At 40.9% G+C, this 19,737-nt stretch overlaps 1 protein-coding gene across 1 annotated transcript in view; it reads right to left on the bottom strand.

Moving 5' to 3' along the window:
• Window positions 1–11,423: 11,423 nt before the first annotated feature.
• Window positions 11,424–19,737, bottom strand: part of XK (X-linked Kx blood group antigen, Kell and VPS13A binding protein) — a 50,834-nt gene continuing 42,520 nt past the window's right edge. The window contains exon 3 of the mRNA XM_003422168.3: window positions 11,424–14,707. Within this exon, the coding sequence (XP_003422216.2) occupies window positions 13,881–14,707 (827 nt within the window). The 3' untranslated portion in view covers window positions 11,424–13,880. The remainder of the gene's footprint in view (window positions 14,708–19,737) is intronic.

Below are 19,737 nucleotides of genomic sequence, written 5' to 3'. Positions count from 1 at the left end.
GGAAACTTAAGGGGCAGTGAATTTATGTCAATGTGGTGGGAACAAATTGGAAATGAAGAGTGAGAATGGTTGCACAACTCAAAGAATGTAATCAGTGTCACTGAATTGTACATGTAGAAATTGTTGAATTGGTATATGTTCTGCTGCGTATATTCTCAACAACAACAAAAATAAAGTAAATTATATATATATGTATATATATATTTTATATATATAAAATACACATATATATATTAAAGTTGCCATCAAATCAGTGCTGACTCATGGTGACCGCAGGTGTGTCAAAGTAGAACTATGTTTCATAAGGTTTTCTATGGCTTATTTTTCAGAAGTAGATTGCCAGGACTTTCTTCCATGGCACCTCTGGGGGGACTTGAACTGCCAACCTTTTGGTTAACAGCCAAATGTGTTAACTGTTTGTACCACCAAGGGACTCCTTACCCTAATGGAGCCCTTGTGGCGCAGTAGTTAAAGTGATAAACTGCTAACCAAAAGGTTGGTGGTTCAAAACTACCAGTGGCTCCGTGGGTGAAAGATGTGGCAGCCTGCTTCCATAGAGATTTACAGCCTTGGAAACTCTATGGGGTGGCTATGAGTCAGAATCGATTCTATGGCAGTGGGTTTTTTTTTTTTGTTTTGTTTTAAAGTGGGGAAAAGGATCTTTTCAGTTGTCTTAGACCAGCCAATTGGAGTTCTGCATTGGGGTTGGAGGGAGATAAGAAACTATCTTGCTTCATTTTCTCAATAACATTATCCTTGGGATTTTAAAGGGAGAAGTGGATGATCTGCATAGAAATTGAGGTATTTCTTGACCCCTGGCCTGACACCATTACATGCTATCTTACTATGGCCCCTTAATCAAACTCTCTTCCTCCACAATGTGAGCGCTTAATAGATTCCCTCCTAAAAATACCAGTTTGAATAAAAGTTTTTTGTGTTGTTTTTTTTTTTTTTTTGTAATTTATCTAGTTCAGACTTAGTATACTATTTTTTAGTTTCAAAGAACAGAAAATTAGATGTGAGAAACCAGATTGCAGGCTCAGATGTGCTCTAACTCACTAGTTAGTTTGGGTAAGTTCTTCCATTTTTTCCAGGAAAAGGGGAGAGTGGCCCTGAGCACAAAGATTGGTACTGTTGTTGTGTGCCATAGAGTCAATTCTGATCACTTATACTGATTGAATTTCAACCCGAGTTCTTTTCCTCTGGGGCCCTCACAGTTTCAGTCCAGTGCCCTCCCTTATGGATCTTCAATGAAGAGCTACTACTGCTGCGCCTCCAGCCTTACTCCCTAGCAGAAACTACCTCCTCCCCCCCGTGAAATGGCTGCGCTATGCATGCTTCTGCCTCTTCAGAACAAGGGACCAGAGGAAATGCCACCAGACTTGCTTCTTCCCTCAGTCCCTGGCATCTGCCAAACTTAGCCACAACTGCGAAATGGGTAATGTTTGGGAGTCAGAAAATTCTAGTGATTAAGCACTTGGGCTTGGATGCCAGACAAAATTGGGTTTGAATCTCAGCACTGTTACTTACTGTGTAATCAATCATAGGAAAGTATCTTTATCTCACCTGTTTCTGCTTTTTTTTTCTGTAAAATGGATATAATTATAGTTATGGCTGCATAGAGTTGTTCTGAGGAATAAAAGTAATCATGTTTATAAGATGCTTAGCACGGTACCCAGCTCACCCCGACACTATCATTATCTGCTCCTTTTCACAATGTGGCTCCTGCTCACCTCTCCAGTCTCACTTCTCTCAGCTTGTTCCAGCAATACTGGCTGCTCCCTGAACTTTGTTGTTGTTGTGTACCATTGAGTCGATTCCAACTAATAGCAACCCCATGTGACAGAGCAGAACTGCCTCATAGGGTTTCCTGGGCTGTAATCTTTAGAGAAGCAGATTGCCAGGCCTCTTCTCCCATGGAGCCACAGAGGGGTTCAGACTGTCATCCTTTTGGTTAGTAGCTGAGCCCTTAACCATTGTACCACCAGGGCTCCTAATATGCCCTTTTTATCAACTCTTGGCTTTGCACATGCTGTTCCCTTTGCCAGGAAGCCTCTTCCCAGTGCCTTCACTGGTCAAGTGTCTTCTCATGTTTCAGATAACAGGCAGGGGCAGATCCAAGTTTTTTGGGGGGGTTGGAAGGTTAGAAGATTTGGTGTGGGGACTTGGAAAGAAATCAAAATACAAATTCAAAACTAGGTACATAGTGAAAGAATATCTGTTCAGAATGAAAAGGAAATCACAACAAATTACTGAAGCCTTAGAGATTCAGGTCTGAGATCTCTTTGGGCAGTGTGGCAGAAATGCTTGCTAGACATGTTCCCCAATTACAATCTGGCTTTTCTTCCCCACCTAGAACATTCTACAACTCCTAGGGACCAGGTGGGGGCCCTGAGGCTTAAACTTTGTAAACTTCAGTATAGATTCACCCCTGGGGTCTAGGAATCTTCTCTGAGCCTCCAAGACTAGATTTGGGCTCCTTATCTCTGCCTCCATTACCTCCTGGTTTATACCACCATCATACCTCTTACTGTGGCATATTGAAATTGCCAGGTTAGGTGTCTGTCTCTTCAAATAGACCGCGAGTTCTGGAAATTCAGAGCCAGTTTCTTGCCCACACCTTTAGTGCCTAGTCCAACCCTTGGTACATGGAGGGATTCTTTAATTATCTGTTTAGCTAGTGAATGAATATCTGGTTTTTCACCTCTAACCTCTGGGATCCCTGAGTCTTCAGAGCAGAGGATAATTCTCCCTGGTCCTACCAGATGACCACAGCCCCACGATTTCAATCCTGTGACACTAAGACAAAGACATTCTCCCAAGACAATCATATATAATGACCTTTATTTTCTTTTTTATTTACTCAATATGTGACTTCTTCCAGAGAACTTCTTAACCAGGAATATATAATGCAAGAGGAGATGAGTTAAGTAATGGAATTTTTTTTTGGAAAGAGGAGAAAGGGAGCTTTCACATTCTTCCTCAATTCATTAGCTTAGCTGGGTCTTTATTTTTTTCAAAATGAAAGTGGGAGACACTATAGGTTGCTCAGCACAGGGCTATCTCCTCCACTCTGTTTTTGGTGGGACCCTAATTTTGTGAAAGTTCTTTTTCCCATATACTCAGAGATAGTGGCCCCTTTGCCAACCCAAAGGGATGAATGTTGTGTAGTCAAAGCAAACCATGGCAATTCCATTCTCCTTACTGGATATATGTTTAAATGTGGATATGTGACTGACTCCTGGCCAGCAAGAAACTAGAGAAGCTCTGCTGGGGGTGGGTGGCTTCTAGGAAAGATTGCCCTCTGAAATAAGAGAAATTCCCAAAAAGAAATTCCCCCTTTGGATTTAGTTGGGTAAATGTGATGCTTGGAGTTCAAGTTGCCATTTTGCAATTATAAGAAGAAGCAACAGGTTGAGGATGGCAGAAAGGAAAGATGGAAATTTTCTGGGGCCTGCGGATACCCCTCGCCCCCAATCTAGAATCACCTGTCTCCAGCTCTTGTTAGGTTGGATAACAAAGCCCTTTGTTTAAGCCACTTTTAATCAGCTGTTCTACAAATTGTAGCTGATAGCGCCCTGATATAATTTCTAATAAGGACAAGGAGGTGAATTGAAGAATGGGTAGAATTCATGTCATTATCTTGATAATTATCGTGATAATAATATACATTTATTAGTGCTTTGAAATTGTAAAAGCATTTCATCTTGATGGTATGCTTTTTTTTTTTAAGGTACTTTACTTTTTGAAATAACACCTTTAAAATAAATTGTTCTCATCTCTTGGATCAACCTGGAAATGAGGGAAGCCAAGTGATTTGTGTGTGAACCATCCTCGTTTAGAATGGAAAAGAGTATATGTACACATCAGAAAATATTCCAGCAGAGAAAAAAACCTTCCAGGGTAGTAGTTCCCCAAAATTTCAACTACAAAGGACCTCTTTTAAGGTCACCCCCCTATGATGGTGGTTTAATTTTTTTTTAATATAATTTTTATTGTGCTTAAAGTGAAAGTTTACAAATCAAGTCAGTCGCTCACACAAAAACCCATATACACCTTGCTACACACACTTAATGAGACAGCCCGCTCTCTCCCTCCACTCTCTCTTTTCATGTCCATTTCCTCAGCTTCTAACCCCCTCCGCCCTCTCATCTCCCCTCGAGGCAGGAGATGCCAACATAGTCTCAAGTGTCCACCTGATCCAAGAAGCTCACTCCTCACCAGCATCCCTCTCCAACCCATTGTCCAGTCCAATCCATGTCTGAGGAGTTGGCTTCAGGGATGGTTCCTGTCCAGGGCCAACAGGAGGTCTAGGGGCCATGACCACCGGGGTCCTTCTAGTCTCAGTCAGACCATTAAGTCTGGTATTATGAGAATTTGGGGTCTGCATCCCACCACTCTCCTGCTCCCTCAGAGGTTCTCTGTGGTGTTCCCTGTCAGGGCAGTCATCAGTTGTAGCCAGGCACCATCTAGTTCTTCTGGTCTCAGGATGATGTAGACTCTGGTTCATGTGGCCCTGTCTGTCCCTTGGGCTCGTAATGGCCTTGTGTCCTCGGTGTTCTTCATTCTCCTTTGATCCAGGTGGGTTGAGACCTATTGATGCATCTTAGATTGCTGCTTGCTAACGTTTAAGACCCCAGACGCCACTCTTCAAAGTGGGATGCAGAATGTTTTTTTTAATAATTTTTATTGTGCTTCAAGCAAAACTTTACAAATCAAGTCAGTCTCTCACACAAAAACCCATATACACCTTGCTACACACTCCCAATTACTCTCCCCCTATAATGAGACAGCCCGCTCTCTCCCTCCACTCTTTCTTTTTGTGTCCATTTTGCCAGCTTCTAACCCCCTCGGCCCTCTCATTTCCCCTCCAGGCAGGAGATGCCAACATAGTCTCAAGTGTCCACCTGATCCAAGAAGCTCACTCCTCACCAGCATCCCTCTCCAACCCATTATCCAGTCCAATCCATGTCGGAAGAGTTGGCTTCGGGAATGATTCCTGTCCTGGGGCATCAAAAGGCCTGGAGGCCATGACCACCGGGGTCCCTCCAGTCTCAGTCAGACCATTGAGTCTGGTCTTATGAGAATTTGGGGTCTGCATCCCACCGCTCTCTTGCTCCCTCAGGGGTTCTCTGTTGTGTTCCCTGTCAGGGCAGTCATAGGTTGTAGCCGGGCACCATCTAGTTCTTTTGGTCTCAGGATGATGTTCTCACTGGTTCATGTAGCCCTTTCTGTCTCTTGGGCTCGTAATCACCTTGTGTCCTCGGCATTCTTCATTCTCCTTTGATCCAGATGGGTTGAGACCAATTGATGCATCTTAGATGGCTGCTTGCTAGCAATAAGACCCCAGATGCCACTCTTCAAAGTGGGATGCAGAATGTTTTCTTAATAGATTTGATAATGCCAATTGACTTAGATGTCCCCTGAAACCATGGTCCCCAGACCCCTGCCCCTGCTATGCTGGCCTTCGAAGCATTCAGTTTATTCAGGAAACTGCTTTTGGTTTAGTCCAATTGTGCTGACCTCCCCTATATTGTGTGCTGTTTTTCCCTTCGCCTAAAGTAGTTCTTATCTACTATCTAAGTAGCGAATGCCCCTCTCCCACCCTCCCTCCCTCCCTCCCCCGTCTCGTAACCACAAAAGAATGTTTTCTTCTCAGTTTAAACTATTTTCAAGTTCTTATAATAGCGGTCTTATGCAATATTTGTCCTTTTGCAACTGACTAATTTCACTCAGCATAATGCCTTCCAGGTTCCTCCATGTTAGGAAATGTTTCACAGATTCCTCACTGTTCTTTATCGATGCATAGTATTCCATTGTGTGAATATACCATAATTTATTTATCCATTCATCCGTTGATGGGCACCTTGGTTGCTTCCATCTTTTTGCTATCGTAAACAGTGCTGCAAAAACATGGGTGTGCATATATCTGTTGGTGTAAAGGCTCTTATTTCTCTAGGATATATTCCAAGGAATGGGATTGCTGGATCGTATGGTAGTTCTATTTCTAGCTTTTTAAGGAAGCACCAAATCGATTTCCAAAGTGGTTGTACCATTCATTCCCACCAGCAGTGTATAAGTGTTCCAATCTCTCCACAGCCTCTCCAACATTTATTATTTTGTGTTTTTTGGATTAATGCCAGCCTTGTTGGAGTGAGATGAAATCTCATGGTAGTTTTGATCTGCATTTGTCTAATGGCTAATGATCGTGAACATTTCCTCATATATCTGTTAGCTGCCTGAATGTCTTCTTTAGTGAAGTGTTTATTCATATCTTTTGCCCATTTTTTAATTGGATTATTTGACTTTTTGCAGTTGAGTTTTTGCAGTATCATGTAGGTGGCTTAATTTTTAATGCTTGTTCATGGGGTGGGGGGGTGGTGATGACAAAGTTACTTTGAATACAGTCATACTTCCAGTCCAAGTACTGTTTTATCACACACAACAACATCCCCATTGGTTTGAAAATTAATTATATGAGTGTGTGCCAAGCATTGCTAATTAGTGTGCAGACATCTCTAGTTAATGGAATGTAATACTGCTCCAATTTTTGGAGCCCTTTTTTTTACAGTCAGACACTGTTGTTCTAGAAAATTCTGCCACTCCATGTAAGAAGGTCATTTTGCTAGAAGAAAGTGACACGAGGGAACCATTCTTTCCACTGGGGTGGCAGTGGGGATGGTCTTGCAGGAACACTCCAAAATAGAATTTCTAAATCCTGTTTTGTCCCTTGAGTGCTATGGCTCCAGAAAACCTGACTCATTAACTATAGAGTTTAGGTAATGAAGATAGGAAGCAGAGTGATAAGAAATTAAACCAGTATGCATAATGCAGATGTCTATGGAGGATGGTATTCCCAGGGCTCTAGGAAGCAGGCTAATTAGGTTTCAATCAGTAACTCAGCATTCAGAGAGATAATAATTCAGGATGGGAGGTAGGGAGGAAAGGAAAGCATAGGGCAGACTTAAAATCTGTCAGGATAAATCTATCCTTCTTGGAAGGAGGAAAACCCTGAAACTCCCTCACACAGGGGGGATATACCACAGCAGTGTCTGGGTGGGCAGTTTTCTGGTAATCTGCTGCAGAGAGAGGCTGCTACATACTGCCTGCCGTTCACTCCCTGAAGATGCTGTGGGTTCCCAAACCTGCTTAAACCAACACTGTTATAGACCTCCTTGGCCTAATAATGTTCAGAGAAACAACCATACAGAGGGTGACAAGGAGGAGTGCAGGCATTCCCTAGAGTGGGCCTCTGCAGCAGACATACCTTCTTAGCATGTTAGGGGCCTAGTCTGATAGGGTGTGCTGTGAACGGAGAGAGTGAGGAATTTCCAGATCTATAAAAGCTCTGCTGCTATTAAGTCCCCTCAGAGAAAAGACTCAAAATGTTATTCATTTAATTGCAATGAATTTGCTGAGTTTTCTGAGCTCTTTCCTAGTTGGAAAGATGTTCACAGAATATATAGTCTGCTGGGAGGGGGGCACCCAGATAAGTATGGTCATAGTAGAATCATATCTACTTCCTTGTCCCCTTCCTAATCTTTACAAGCTTGGTCCCAGGCACTATAAAACAGAGCCATCATGGGGACAGGGGGTAAACTATAGGCTCACATGTTGTTGTTCGGTGCTATTGATTTTTGACTCATGGTGACATCATGTGACAGAGAAGAACTGCTCCTTAGGATTTCTAGGCTATAATCTTCATGGAGCAGACCTACAGGTCTTTCTAGCATGGAGCCACTAGGTGGGTTCGAACCGCCAACCTTTTGGTTAGCAGCCAGGAGCTTAACGCTTTCACCACTGGGTCTCTTTAATAAAAAACAACAAATATTGGAAGCCTAAAATGGATATCCATGGAAAAGAACTACCTATTGTCTGTCAATAAGCATTTCAAACGTATGATTTTAAGCCGTTAGTCAGTACTGATAACATGTATGTGGTTTCTTCAAATAACTTTACAGTCTTCTGTAGTTTTCCCAGCATTCATAGAGAAGTTAGAACTTATTTTTAAATAGTGTTAAATAGAACACAGTAGATTAACATAGTTGGAGGAAGCTTTGTGAAAACAAATGTAGTGACTGGCACAATTGTTGACATGGAATATGGATTTTACATTAATAATAGTAGTGTATCAATGTTAAATTTCCTAAATTTGATCATTGTACTATTGTTATGTAAGAGAATGCCTTCATTCTTAGGAAACACACACTGAAGTATTTAGGAGTATAAAGATGTAATTAATGTCTGCAGGTTAATCTCAAATGGTTCATAAGAGAGGGAGAAGGAGAGAATAACACAAACATGACAAAATAGTAATAACAGGTGAATCTGGGTGAAGGACATAAAGGAATTCCTTGAACTATTCTTATGGCTCTTCTATTAGTTTGAAATTATTTCAAAAGAAAGTTATAAATATCAGATGAAGTTATTTTAGATTGACCTACTAGAATACTATAAGTTGCAGACATTCAGTTTTCTCAAGGGGTCGATTTAACATCAAGAGATCTCTGTCAAAGGCTCATTATATAGCTAAGTCTTTGCAAATTGGAAGGCCACCTTCAGAAGAAAAGGATTTATTGAAACTGCCCATCACGTGCCCTGAAATAATGTCTTTAATAACTTTTTTTTTTCACCATGAACAGACTTTACATTCGATTATTTGTTTATATTAGTATCAAGTTACGCCTTTGGTGTTTCGTATTTCTGAATCGGTATAACATTTATGTTTGTGTAGAAGAGTTGTATCTCTCTTCTTTGTATCACACATGGTATTTGACAAGCATCTGGACAGAATTTCAGTACTGAGTAGTGCTTTAATGAGCGGAATAAATGCTTATTAAACAAACAAACTGGAGGAGGTTCCATGAGCTATTGGTGTCTTGCAGGGCAGAATCCTAGCACTCTCAAGATTTTTCATTCTACAGAAGGAATTTCCAGGTGAGTTTACTAAGCCATAATTAACCACAGTGAAACTATTTTCAACTTTGTTTTTAGAATTATCCCTGAGGTCAAAAAGCCATGTGAGGGCTGTATAAAAAATGAAAAGCAAGGAGAAGTTGAAAAAACAAACAATTTATCATATGAAGAAACATAAACAATATTTATTAGAGACAATGACTGCAGAGAAACAGCCAGTAAAAGCTCACATTCACAATTTACTGGCTGTGAAGAAGTGCAGGCACATATACTCATAACCATAGCACTAATATCCTAAGGTGGTTTCCAAGGAAATGCTGTATTTGACAATCAGTTGCAACTTTTATTTTCCCATTTACAAGGCTGAAAAGTTTAAAACTACATTTAATGAAAGTCTAGCAGTATTTATTAGCATTCAAGTTGTAAAGCACAATTATCAATAGGTGCTGCTGTGTACTTTATGAAAGACAACACAAAAATGATACACTCATTTGCCATCAGAAGCCCTTTCTCAAATTTCAGTGGATATTTTTCCTTCAGGGACCAAGTGTTTGGCTACTAATTTTTGTAAATAACTGGTGGTAAGAGAATGGGCTAGCACAGAGTTTTCTCCAAGAATAAACCCCATTTACTTCTGCCCTTCCATAAGGCCAAAGGCCCACTTATCCACTAAAGACACTCATGTGGATGACACTACTTGTTTCTTTTCTAACAATAAAAAAATAATAACCTGCTTATGAATCTGAAGAACTATAATAACTCCTTAAATAAGCATGGTACTTTAAAAATATTATCAAGCACTTTCACACCAATTATTTAATTTGATCTTTCCAAAAACCTTGTGAGGTAGGTTGGACAAGTATATCATCCAAATTTGGTGGATGAGGAAACTGAGGCATAGAGCCATTTAAGTAACTTGTAGGGTTGGACAGGGAGATGCCAATCTCTATAGTGGGCTGTCTTCTTCAGCAATGAAGAAAGTCTAAAAAACTTCATGGTTTTATTTCAATATATTTTGAGGAAATACTTCACCCCCATCCAGCCAAGTGATAGCAATTCAGGTGGCACAGCTGTCATGACAAGTTTGAGCATGTAATTAATTAGACGAAGCACTGAGATTTTTCAAAACTGGTATTGTAACTGAAATACACATTTTAACTTCCAACATGTGAGGGAATTTGCTGGTTTGTTTTAGGACAACCCAGCTCTGCTGTCTGAACTCTGAGTTTGCTATTTGAGAAGTATAGTATACTTTTAAGGAGACCTGGTGGTGCAATGGTTAAAGCGCTCGGCTGCTAACTGAAAGGTTGTTGGTTCAAATCCACCAACTGCTCTGGGAGAAAAGATCTGGCAATCTGCTCCCGTAAAGATTTATAGCCTAGGGAACCTTATGGGGCAGTTTTATTGTCCTAGCAGGGTCGCTCTGAGTTAGAATTGATTCGACAGCACACAACAACAATAATATACTTTTAAAACAAAAATGCTCAGTTCACCATGGCTTTTGACAGGAAAAAAGTAGTAATTTCTTTCTTCCAAAGGGAATGAGACTCCATTTCTCCAAAGCTGGAGTATCTGTATATCAATACTTAAAATTGAGAAAATGTCCAATTTAATCACCAAATCACATGTCCTTATACATGTGTAAGTTGGGCTTTGGGAATCTTACAGACCATCACTGTTAGTTTGGTTTGGGGCTGCTCAAGATGATTACCTGTCTTCTACATTAAAGTAATTAAAAATGTTATTTGGGGGTTCAGATTTTGTAATGGTTCTTGAGCTAGTCTTCCAAACCAAGTCTGGGATGTACAACTGTCCTTCTGCCTGTGTAATTCTGACCACAACTCCTGCTCAAAAAAAAAAAAAAAAAAACCATTGCCATCAAGCTACCATTTTTAACCCGTCCTATGAAAGACTGGCTATGAGAGCACTGGATGGATTGGGTCAGAAAGTTCAGTGATTAGGAGTCCTTAGGCCATCAACCTTGATTGATCTGCAATATTCAACCTGGTCAGTGACCAGCTGGTAGCTGCTCCCATTCCTTACACCCGCTGCATGACCTGAGGCCACTGTAAAGCTTCAAGGATGTCTTTCTCACAAAACAGCTTGAAAATACTTGGTGTCAATGAACACAGCTAACTGGTTTGATGTAAAGAAATACTTGAGATGGCTTAGGAATGGCCTTATACTCTCTTAATCATCATCAAGCCCTTTTGCTAATTAGGAAATAACCACAAAAATATGATTCAACATCTTAGCTTTATTTTACTCACAGTCGTTATGTATTTTCAAGGGTGCTTTTATGTATTACAAGCGCATATCTATGCACATATGTGAATATACATACATACATATATATATGTCTACATCGGGAGTGTATGTTGTATGAAGTATCCTTTTGATTATGTAGGTTCACTACTTAATTTAGGCCTATTAAAATAGGGCAAGTGACAGATCATGTTCTAACAGGGAGAACATAGATGATTTGTAGTTTTATTCTTATTTGGTTAAAAAATTAAAAAAAAATTATCTGCTGCCTAGATGTCCCCATAAAATTAAACCACAAATATCGATTAAACCAAGAGAATTTCAAAGGAGAAAAAAAATAACTCATAAAAATAAAATGGAGGCTCTGCGGTTTAGGAGGTTACAGATATATTTTTATGGGATTGTATAAAAATATTACGCAATATGTATGCCCTGTTAAAGAATAGTTACTGTTTCATTGATCTCTGAATGTACTGGGAATTGATCGTCAAATTGTGTTTTGTTTTGGTTGTGTATGAAATTACTTATAAATTCAACACCAACAGGAATTTTTTAAGAATTAGCAGAAGTGAGATGGCCAGATAAATGTTTTGTACTTTAATAGAGTCAGAGAAGTGGATCCCTATTCATCCTGGTAAAAATAGAGTCCATAAGTAGGTGCTCAGATTTTCCTCTAATCCTTATCCTAAATCAGTATGATCTTAACCTGTTTCTAGGCATTTCACTGTCACCGTTTTAATGGTAGAAATGATGGCCCTACATCCAGGCATTTTTCCAAAACAATTGAGGATATCGTACAAATCCCTTTTTGTGAAACAAATAAAGTACCAGATTGAAGGAGAAATTATAGAGGATATGAGGGTGTAAGAGAATAAAATTGGAGATCTTGTCCAAATGAATTCACTGTTATGTCAAATGAAAATGCATTCAATGAAAGACAAAAATCTTCTGATCATTTCATCTCTTTTTATAATTTAAACGTTTCTGAAGTCAATCTCTCAAATAATGAAAATCAAAATGCCCTATGTATGTGCACTAGGTGAGAGATTTCTGTGGGGTTTTCTAGAAATTTTTAAGTTAAACAAGGTAACTTTTCTAAAACATTCCTGGCAGGCAAGGAAGGGGGCAGTGAAGACTGTGAGCTTTCTTTTCTTTTCTTTTTTAAGAAGACAAATCCTAGAAAATTCTACCAGAAATTTCCCAGAATTGTAGGACAGGCTTGAACCTTGAAACCTTGAGAAGGTTTAAATCTACCTTCTAGGAGATTCATATCTTCAACCATCCTGAGATGGTAAGAACTCTTTGAGAAGTTTCCATAATTATGATGTTTTAACAACCCTCCTCGTCATGGATTGAATCATGCCCCCCCCCCCCGCCGCCGCCGCCCAAATATGTGTCAACTTGGTTAGGCCATGATTTCCAGTATTGTGTGGTTGTCCTCAATTCTGTGATTGTAATTTTATGTTAAAGAGGGTTAGGGTGGGATCGTAACACCACCCTTACCTGGGTCATATTCTTGATCCAATGTAAAGGGAGTTTCCCTGGGGTGTGGTCTGCACCACCTTTTAATGCTCAAGTGATAAAAAGGGAAGGGAAGCAAACAGAGAAGGGGGACCTCCTACCACCAAGAAAGCAGCACCAGGAGCAGAACGCATCCTTTGGACTCAGGGTCCTGCGCAGAGAAGCTCCTAGTCTGGGGGAAGATTGATGAGAAGGCTGACAGAGAGAGAAAGCCTTCCCCTGGAGCCGACACCCTGAATTTGGACTTTTAGCCCTTATAGGGTTGCTATGAATCGGAATGGACTTGACGGCAATGTTTTGTTTTGTTTTGTTTTTTTACTGCGAGGATATAAACTCTTTGTTAAAGCCATCCACTTGTGGTATTTCTGTTATAGCAGCACTAGATGACTAAGACACTCCTGATCTAGAATTTCTTCAGCATATCTAAGGAATATAACTTGCCTAAAATCCCACCACTTTCATAACCAAATTTAGAATTCAGTTTTGCATTGATGGATCCTTGGGAATAAAATCTCCAAATCTAGGCTCTTTAATCAACTGGAACTCAGAGATGGCATGCCAAGGTGGTTATAGCTGTTTATATACAAAAGGGCCTGATTAAATGAAAATGGGGCATCTGTCCATTAAAAAATAAATAAATAAAAACTTGAACAGCCCTCCTGTTAAACTCCAACAGAAATGATGTTGCTGATGGCAAAACCCCAGTAACCTTCTCTGATCAGCAGGAGAGCTCTTGGGCAAAAACTATGCTCAGGATAATAAATCATCAGGCTACGCAGGTCTGCAGTCCAGAAGACTTGAAAACAAGAAAGCGCCTCTCCTCATCCGACCTGATGGATCGAACCAGTCCAATTCCGATTTCATGGGTTAATGTTCTGCAGTGTGACAACAGTCTATGGTACCTTGTCAGTGAAAAGGCCAGTAATGCCTGGAAAAACATGGTCACTTGTGAATTGTGGTGCTTTGGCCAGCTTCCTCCAACATACAGAGGTTTTCTTGGCTTCTCTTTGTGGTTTCCACGCACCCAAGAGCTCTATAAAGGAGAGAAGCCCACAGGCCCACGAGAGTTAAGAACTAGCTTCCTGCTTTGTTATCTATGCAGAGCTCACTGCTTCTATGAAGAACAGGGATCAAGCCAGAAAACAAGACGCCTGTATCCCAGGAGACCCCAGGTCCTGTTAAACAGAGCAGAACTCGTCGGTGTTCAAGATCTGGCTGGGCACAGAACTGATTTTACTGCTAGAAGGTGTCTCATCTCTGTCTTCGGATGACCTTTGGTCTGTCTTTCCTGCTAACTGGCAGGATCTCTGATGCCTGCAGGCACAGAAGACACACTTAAACCATGCCCGAAAGCCTTCAGAAACACTGGTGGAAAAGAGCTTTTTGCAAGGGTGGAAGAACTGATAGAACACAAGCATGAAGAGAATGGCTGTACAGTACCCAATGAGCAGCTGCAGAATCAAGAGAGGTGCACACACATACATGTAGATGTCGGTCTTGTGAAGGTACCACATGAGGAGGAGGAAGGCATTCTCAATGAATCGCAACATGTAGTACACCAGCAGCCGGTACCAGTTCTGGGACTTGCTAATGAGGTCTGGGCTGTTGATTTTCAGCTGCACAGCCGACCAGCAGAACATGTTGATGCCAGCATACAGCAAGGTAAGGAAGCATAGCACAATGGTGGTGCCCACCCGACTAAGTGCTTTCTCGATGTTCTCAGGGAACGGGGAGCCACTGCACCAGAAGAGGATCCAGGGGTACAAGAAGAAGCTCAAGAAGTTGACAAATACATCGGCCACCACCCAGGTCTTCAGAACAGAGGTAAAGAGTACCAGGACCACAACTCGAGTGGCAATCTCAAAGCTCCTCCAGAGGAAGATGCAGACGTAGGCGAGAGGCTTCACTTTGACCTCGTATTCATCATACTTGATCTTGATGGCTAGGATGTTACAGCGCAAGGCTCCATACACAATGGACAACAGGGACAGAGTCATGAAGAGGCCTGGAGAGAAAAGAAAAAAGAGCACTTTCAAGTCTCGCCTCCACCAAGAATCTTATTGTGGCAGTTATGCTGTCAGCTCTCTGCCCATATTCCTTGGACTCTTTTGTTTTATGTGCACGAGCTGACTTTCAGCTGTCAGTATATGCATCACTGTGTGCCTGAGGGATTTTTCTAGAACTGTGGAAGGCTGCTTTGCCCAGGTGCCCGGTAGGCTGAAGTACTGGGGAATTAATACCCCTGGGACAGCTCTCAAATAATGACTGATGAAAGCTGTAGTATAACTACCTTAGTTCCCCCACCTCTTGGGTAGAATAACTCCAAGGTATGTGTTCTATACCACTTCCCAGTGTTTCCTCATATGATTAATTTCTATGTGATAGATTAATTTCTATGTGATAGCTGTCTTAAGGAGTCCCTGGGTGGGACAAATGGTTAAGCGTCTGACTACAAGCCAAACGACTGGCAGTTCCAACCTACCCAGAGGCACCTTGGAAGGCAGGCCTGGTGATCTGCTTACAAAAGGTCACAACCTTAGAAACCCTATGAAGCAGTTATACTCTGCACAAGTGGGATTGTCATGAGTTGGAATCAACTTGACATCAGGTAACAACAACAAAGTTGTCTTAATAATGTAACCTTTATTAGCTGCCTTCTTTTCCCTGCTTCACTTCCCTTCTCTCACGTTGGTGTTCCCTTCACCTCCCAAAATAACTACATGTCCTCAAATTCTTGTCTCATGGTATGCTTCAGGAGCAACTTAAACTAAGACAACTTCCTGATCAGATCTCAATCTGTCTGACTATGTAGAGTCCTTCACATGGTATGCTTTGTTTCCTCAATTGGCTGATAAGCTCCTGGGGAGCCAAGACCGTGTCTGATATTTCTTCTTGATGCCCCTCAACACATACAGTAATAGGTACCTTAACAGATGGGACTCAGTAACAAATTGCCTAGTGAGCTCCTCTCTATCTGCAGAACTTTTGTTACTTATATGTTGACTACAGAATGTTCACTTTCCTTACTCTTCTGTTGTATTCTTAAATTCTGCACAGAGCTGATGAAATAAGAACACTACTGTTACTGAGAGTCAATATGTCTTGGGCTGAAAGGCCTTAATGTCTCAAGAAGTCTCAATTCTAGCTGTTTATTTCTTAAAATGACTTATGGATAATGAGTTTTTCCAGTTTATAAGAAGGAGCAGTTTGCAGGGACAAGATGTGGTTCATTTAAATGAAGCATGGCACCATGTTCAAGACCACAACATTGCTGGTCTTGAATTCTAATATGTAAGAAATGTACTACCAATCCATGAGCACAGACTGTGTGATAAAAAGGAAGTATCACTTAATACAGGGTTCCAGCAACTTCAAATATTGGAGCAAGGAGGTAAGGGAGGCAAGGTTTTGAGCTGAGAACCAAGAGCCTACCTCAGGTTCTACTCTTATCTCACTAGCTTACACTGGGAAAATTACAACCTCTCTGGGCTGTTTCCTCACACATAAAATTGGGATGATAATGCCTTCCATGTCTACTTCTTAAAATGCAATGTCTGTCTAACATCATCCTTGTAACATAGTTTTCTCTACCTAAATGTATAATGTTAAATATATGGGAATAAAATGATATTTTTCTTATTTAAGTTCTGAAACAATGGAAAAACATCTACATTTCATGGTCACAAAAACTATGAAGCTTTGGTATTTATTTGCCTGGGAGAAGCTCAGTTTTACTCAAAGCATCAAGTTTTCGCATACCCTTTTGGTGCACCATCACAGGAGTAGAATGAAAAGTAATTGGACTGATTTCTTTTTTTTTTTTCTGAGATGTTAATTTACCAGAACATTTTAAAGCAATACATATTAGGGATATATTTTTATATTTGTGGTCACAAATTTCTATACTGAAAGGATACAGTAGTCAATCTTTTTTAGCCCTTATGTTTTCTCCACTATAAGAAACTTTAAGTGCAGAAGATACACTAAGCATAAAGAATTAAAATACACAATTATATATTCATGCACATGCACTATTTATATTGTTATATTTATGGTATTTTAACTCCAAATTATTTATTTCTTTTCACAATACAAGGACCCAAATAATTTTTTAAACATCTAGCCATTTTTCTCTTGTTAGGTCAGTTATTTCCAAATTACATCTTTTTTCTCTATCAAGAGAATTAGTCAATTGGTGCTTAGTAGCAATCAACTGCTGAAGTCTTCAGGGAGTACAGAGAAATTATCTAGAAATCACTGACTTCAATCATCACTTTTACATTGGGTGCTCACTGCATAATGTCACAGATAGAAAGGGTGCCAGAAAGGGAGATACATTTGGAGGACAAGAAGCTTTTACAAAATTCTCGGCATGTACATTTTTCCCTCTAGGATTAAGCTGTTATATAATGAATGACTAGGCTGATGCTCACGCAGATACTCACTTATTCTGATTTATATGGAGGAAAGTTGCTTGACACAATCTCCTAACCTTATCCTCCCAAAGTCAATACGAAGGGGATCAGTTGGCAGTCCCACCCATTTAAGAGGCACTTTTTTTTTTCATAGAAGTCTAACGTTCACTACTAACCCTATTCTCAATTCCTAGGTGTGTGTGTGGCGGGGTGCTGTTTTTATTATTTTTTTAGAAGGCAAGACATCACTTTAGGCAAAGCTTAAAGGTTTTAGCAATATTCCAAACCCTTGCCACACTCTAAAAGCCTTCTCCTGCACAAATCCAGCCAAATGAACTCTTTCCAAAAAAAAAACTCTCTCCCTACTTCACAGAGAAAATAGTTACCATTAAGCATAAATTTGCTCATTTCCTGACTTGACACTATAAGCATAATCTTTATGCAAAGTCACAGAGAACATTTTATTTCCCAGGATTCCTCCTAGAAAGGGAATTCTATCTGTAAGACAAAGGGAACAATTTCTCTATTGCTTTGGAGTGGTAAGGGAGGCTGCCCTCAAGATGGAGGAGGGTAGAAGGTTGTTCTCTGTAATGCAACTACCCTCTATATACCTCAGATCTTTAGTTGCACAGTAAGAATCAACATGAATCCAACCCCCATAATGTGGAGATTGATCCGGTCCTCACATTCCCACTTCTGTATCCTTGTTGCCAGCCTCCTCCATGGCACTCTCTCTCTGACCCTAGCCACCCAGAGCTAGGTCTGAGCTCACAAGTTAAAAGAATACCATCCTTCAGACTGCCAAATAGGCAGACACCAGCCTCAAGTTTGGGAAATCTGCATGACACCCCAACTTTCTGGCCTGTGGCCACCAATCTGGAGCTGGTTTCCCACTACTCCTTCAGGATGCCAGCTGCAAGCTGAGGAGTCCGCACAGCACCCTTACTTTTTTTTTTTTTTATAGGTGCCCTATATTTATTTATTTATTTTATTGAACTTTAGATGAAGGTTTACAGAAGAAACTAGTTTCTCATCAAACAGTCAGTACACACATTGTTGTATGACATTGGTGAACAACCCCACGACATGTCAACACTCTGCCTTCTCAACCCTGGGTTCCTATTACCAGCTTCCCTGTTCCCTCCTGCCCTCCAGACCCCGCCTCAGGGCTGGTGCGCCCCTCCAGTCTTGCTTTGTTCCATGGGCCTGTTCACTCTTTGGCTGGAGGGACAACACCCTTACTTTTTGACCTCCTGGCTCCCACTGCCCCTTTGGGTTCAATAATTCACTGAAAGGACTCACAGAATTCACAGAGAATATACCATATTTATGACTACAGGTTTATTATAACCAAAAAGGATACAAATGAAGAAATACATAGGGCAAGGTTTGGTAGGGTTACCAACCACAAAACTTCCATATCCCAAAGGACATGCTATGTTCCCGAGAACAGATGTTCTTGCCATCTAGGAAGCTCTCTAAGCCTTAGCATTCTGGGATTTCATAGGTCAGGCCTGCATGACAAGCTAACTCATGCGTCCTGAGGCTAGCTGATGTCAGCCTCCCAGGTGAGTCTTTTCTGGTCTGGCCAGATCCTACTTGCCAGCACAAATTCTCAGGTACAGCTTGAAAGTCCCTGACCAACGTACCCCAATTATTCCAAGGGTCATTTCTACAGAGCCAAGGACAAAGGCCACCTTACTTAGGTTAAAACTAAGTCCTTTACCCAACATTAGTAAAGTGACTGGACTCACAAAATGCTTGAGTGAAACAGATTTTTCATAAAAATTAGTGAATGACTTCAAGGGGGACCTGCAGCAGCCTGATATGGACTGCAGTGGCAGAGGGAAACTAGAGGAAGTAATAAGCCCAGTAAACTTCTGGAAACTGGAATTTTAACCAGATTTCAGAGGGACAGTGATTCTTACCTCTTTTCCTCTCAACTCAGTAAACAAAGTGTCTTTCTTACTGTCTAAAGCCTGGCTCTCCACCTGTACCACATTCCATCACTTACCTCCTTCTCAAGAACCTTGCTCCATCACCTGTCATCATCTTTGTCTTCTAAATCTTCAACTGCTCCCTCCCTGCTTTTTTTTTTCCTGAGTGTATGAATGTGCCTAAGTCTGCTGAAAAGAAAAAGACCCTCAACGAGATGGACTGACACAGTTGCTGCAACAATGGGCTCAAGCATAACGATTGTGAGGATGGCGCAGGACCAGGCAGTGTTTTGTTCTGTGGTACATAGGGTCTCTATGAGTCAGAACTGACTCGACTGCACCTAACAACTACAAGTATGCATCCAAAAAAACCATCCTTCATTGGCAAAAAAGTACATATTCGTTGAAGCTGTGTGATGAATACATGGGGGTTCATTATAACATCCTCTCGGTCGTTTTGCATGTTGGGAACTTTTGATGATAATGAATCTAAAAGGAAGGAAAGGTGGAAGGGAGGGAGGGAGGAAGGAGCCCTTCCTTTACACTGCACTTCTTTCTGTCTACTACTGGGCCCTCTTTGACACTTTTCAGCCAGCCCTCTTGCATTGTCTCTAACCAAAACACTCAGTTCCTGATATTCAACTCCTTGCAGTCTGGATTCTGGTCTTGCCACTGTACTGAAA

The sequence above is a fragment of the Loxodonta africana genome, chromosome X (genome assembly GCF_030014295.1).
Source record: "Loxodonta africana isolate mLoxAfr1 chromosome X, mLoxAfr1.hap2, whole genome shotgun sequence".
NCBI classification, from domain to species: Eukaryota; Metazoa; Chordata; class Mammalia; order Proboscidea; family Elephantidae; genus Loxodonta; species Loxodonta africana.
This window is presented reverse-complemented; position numbering and strand designations above follow the sequence as displayed.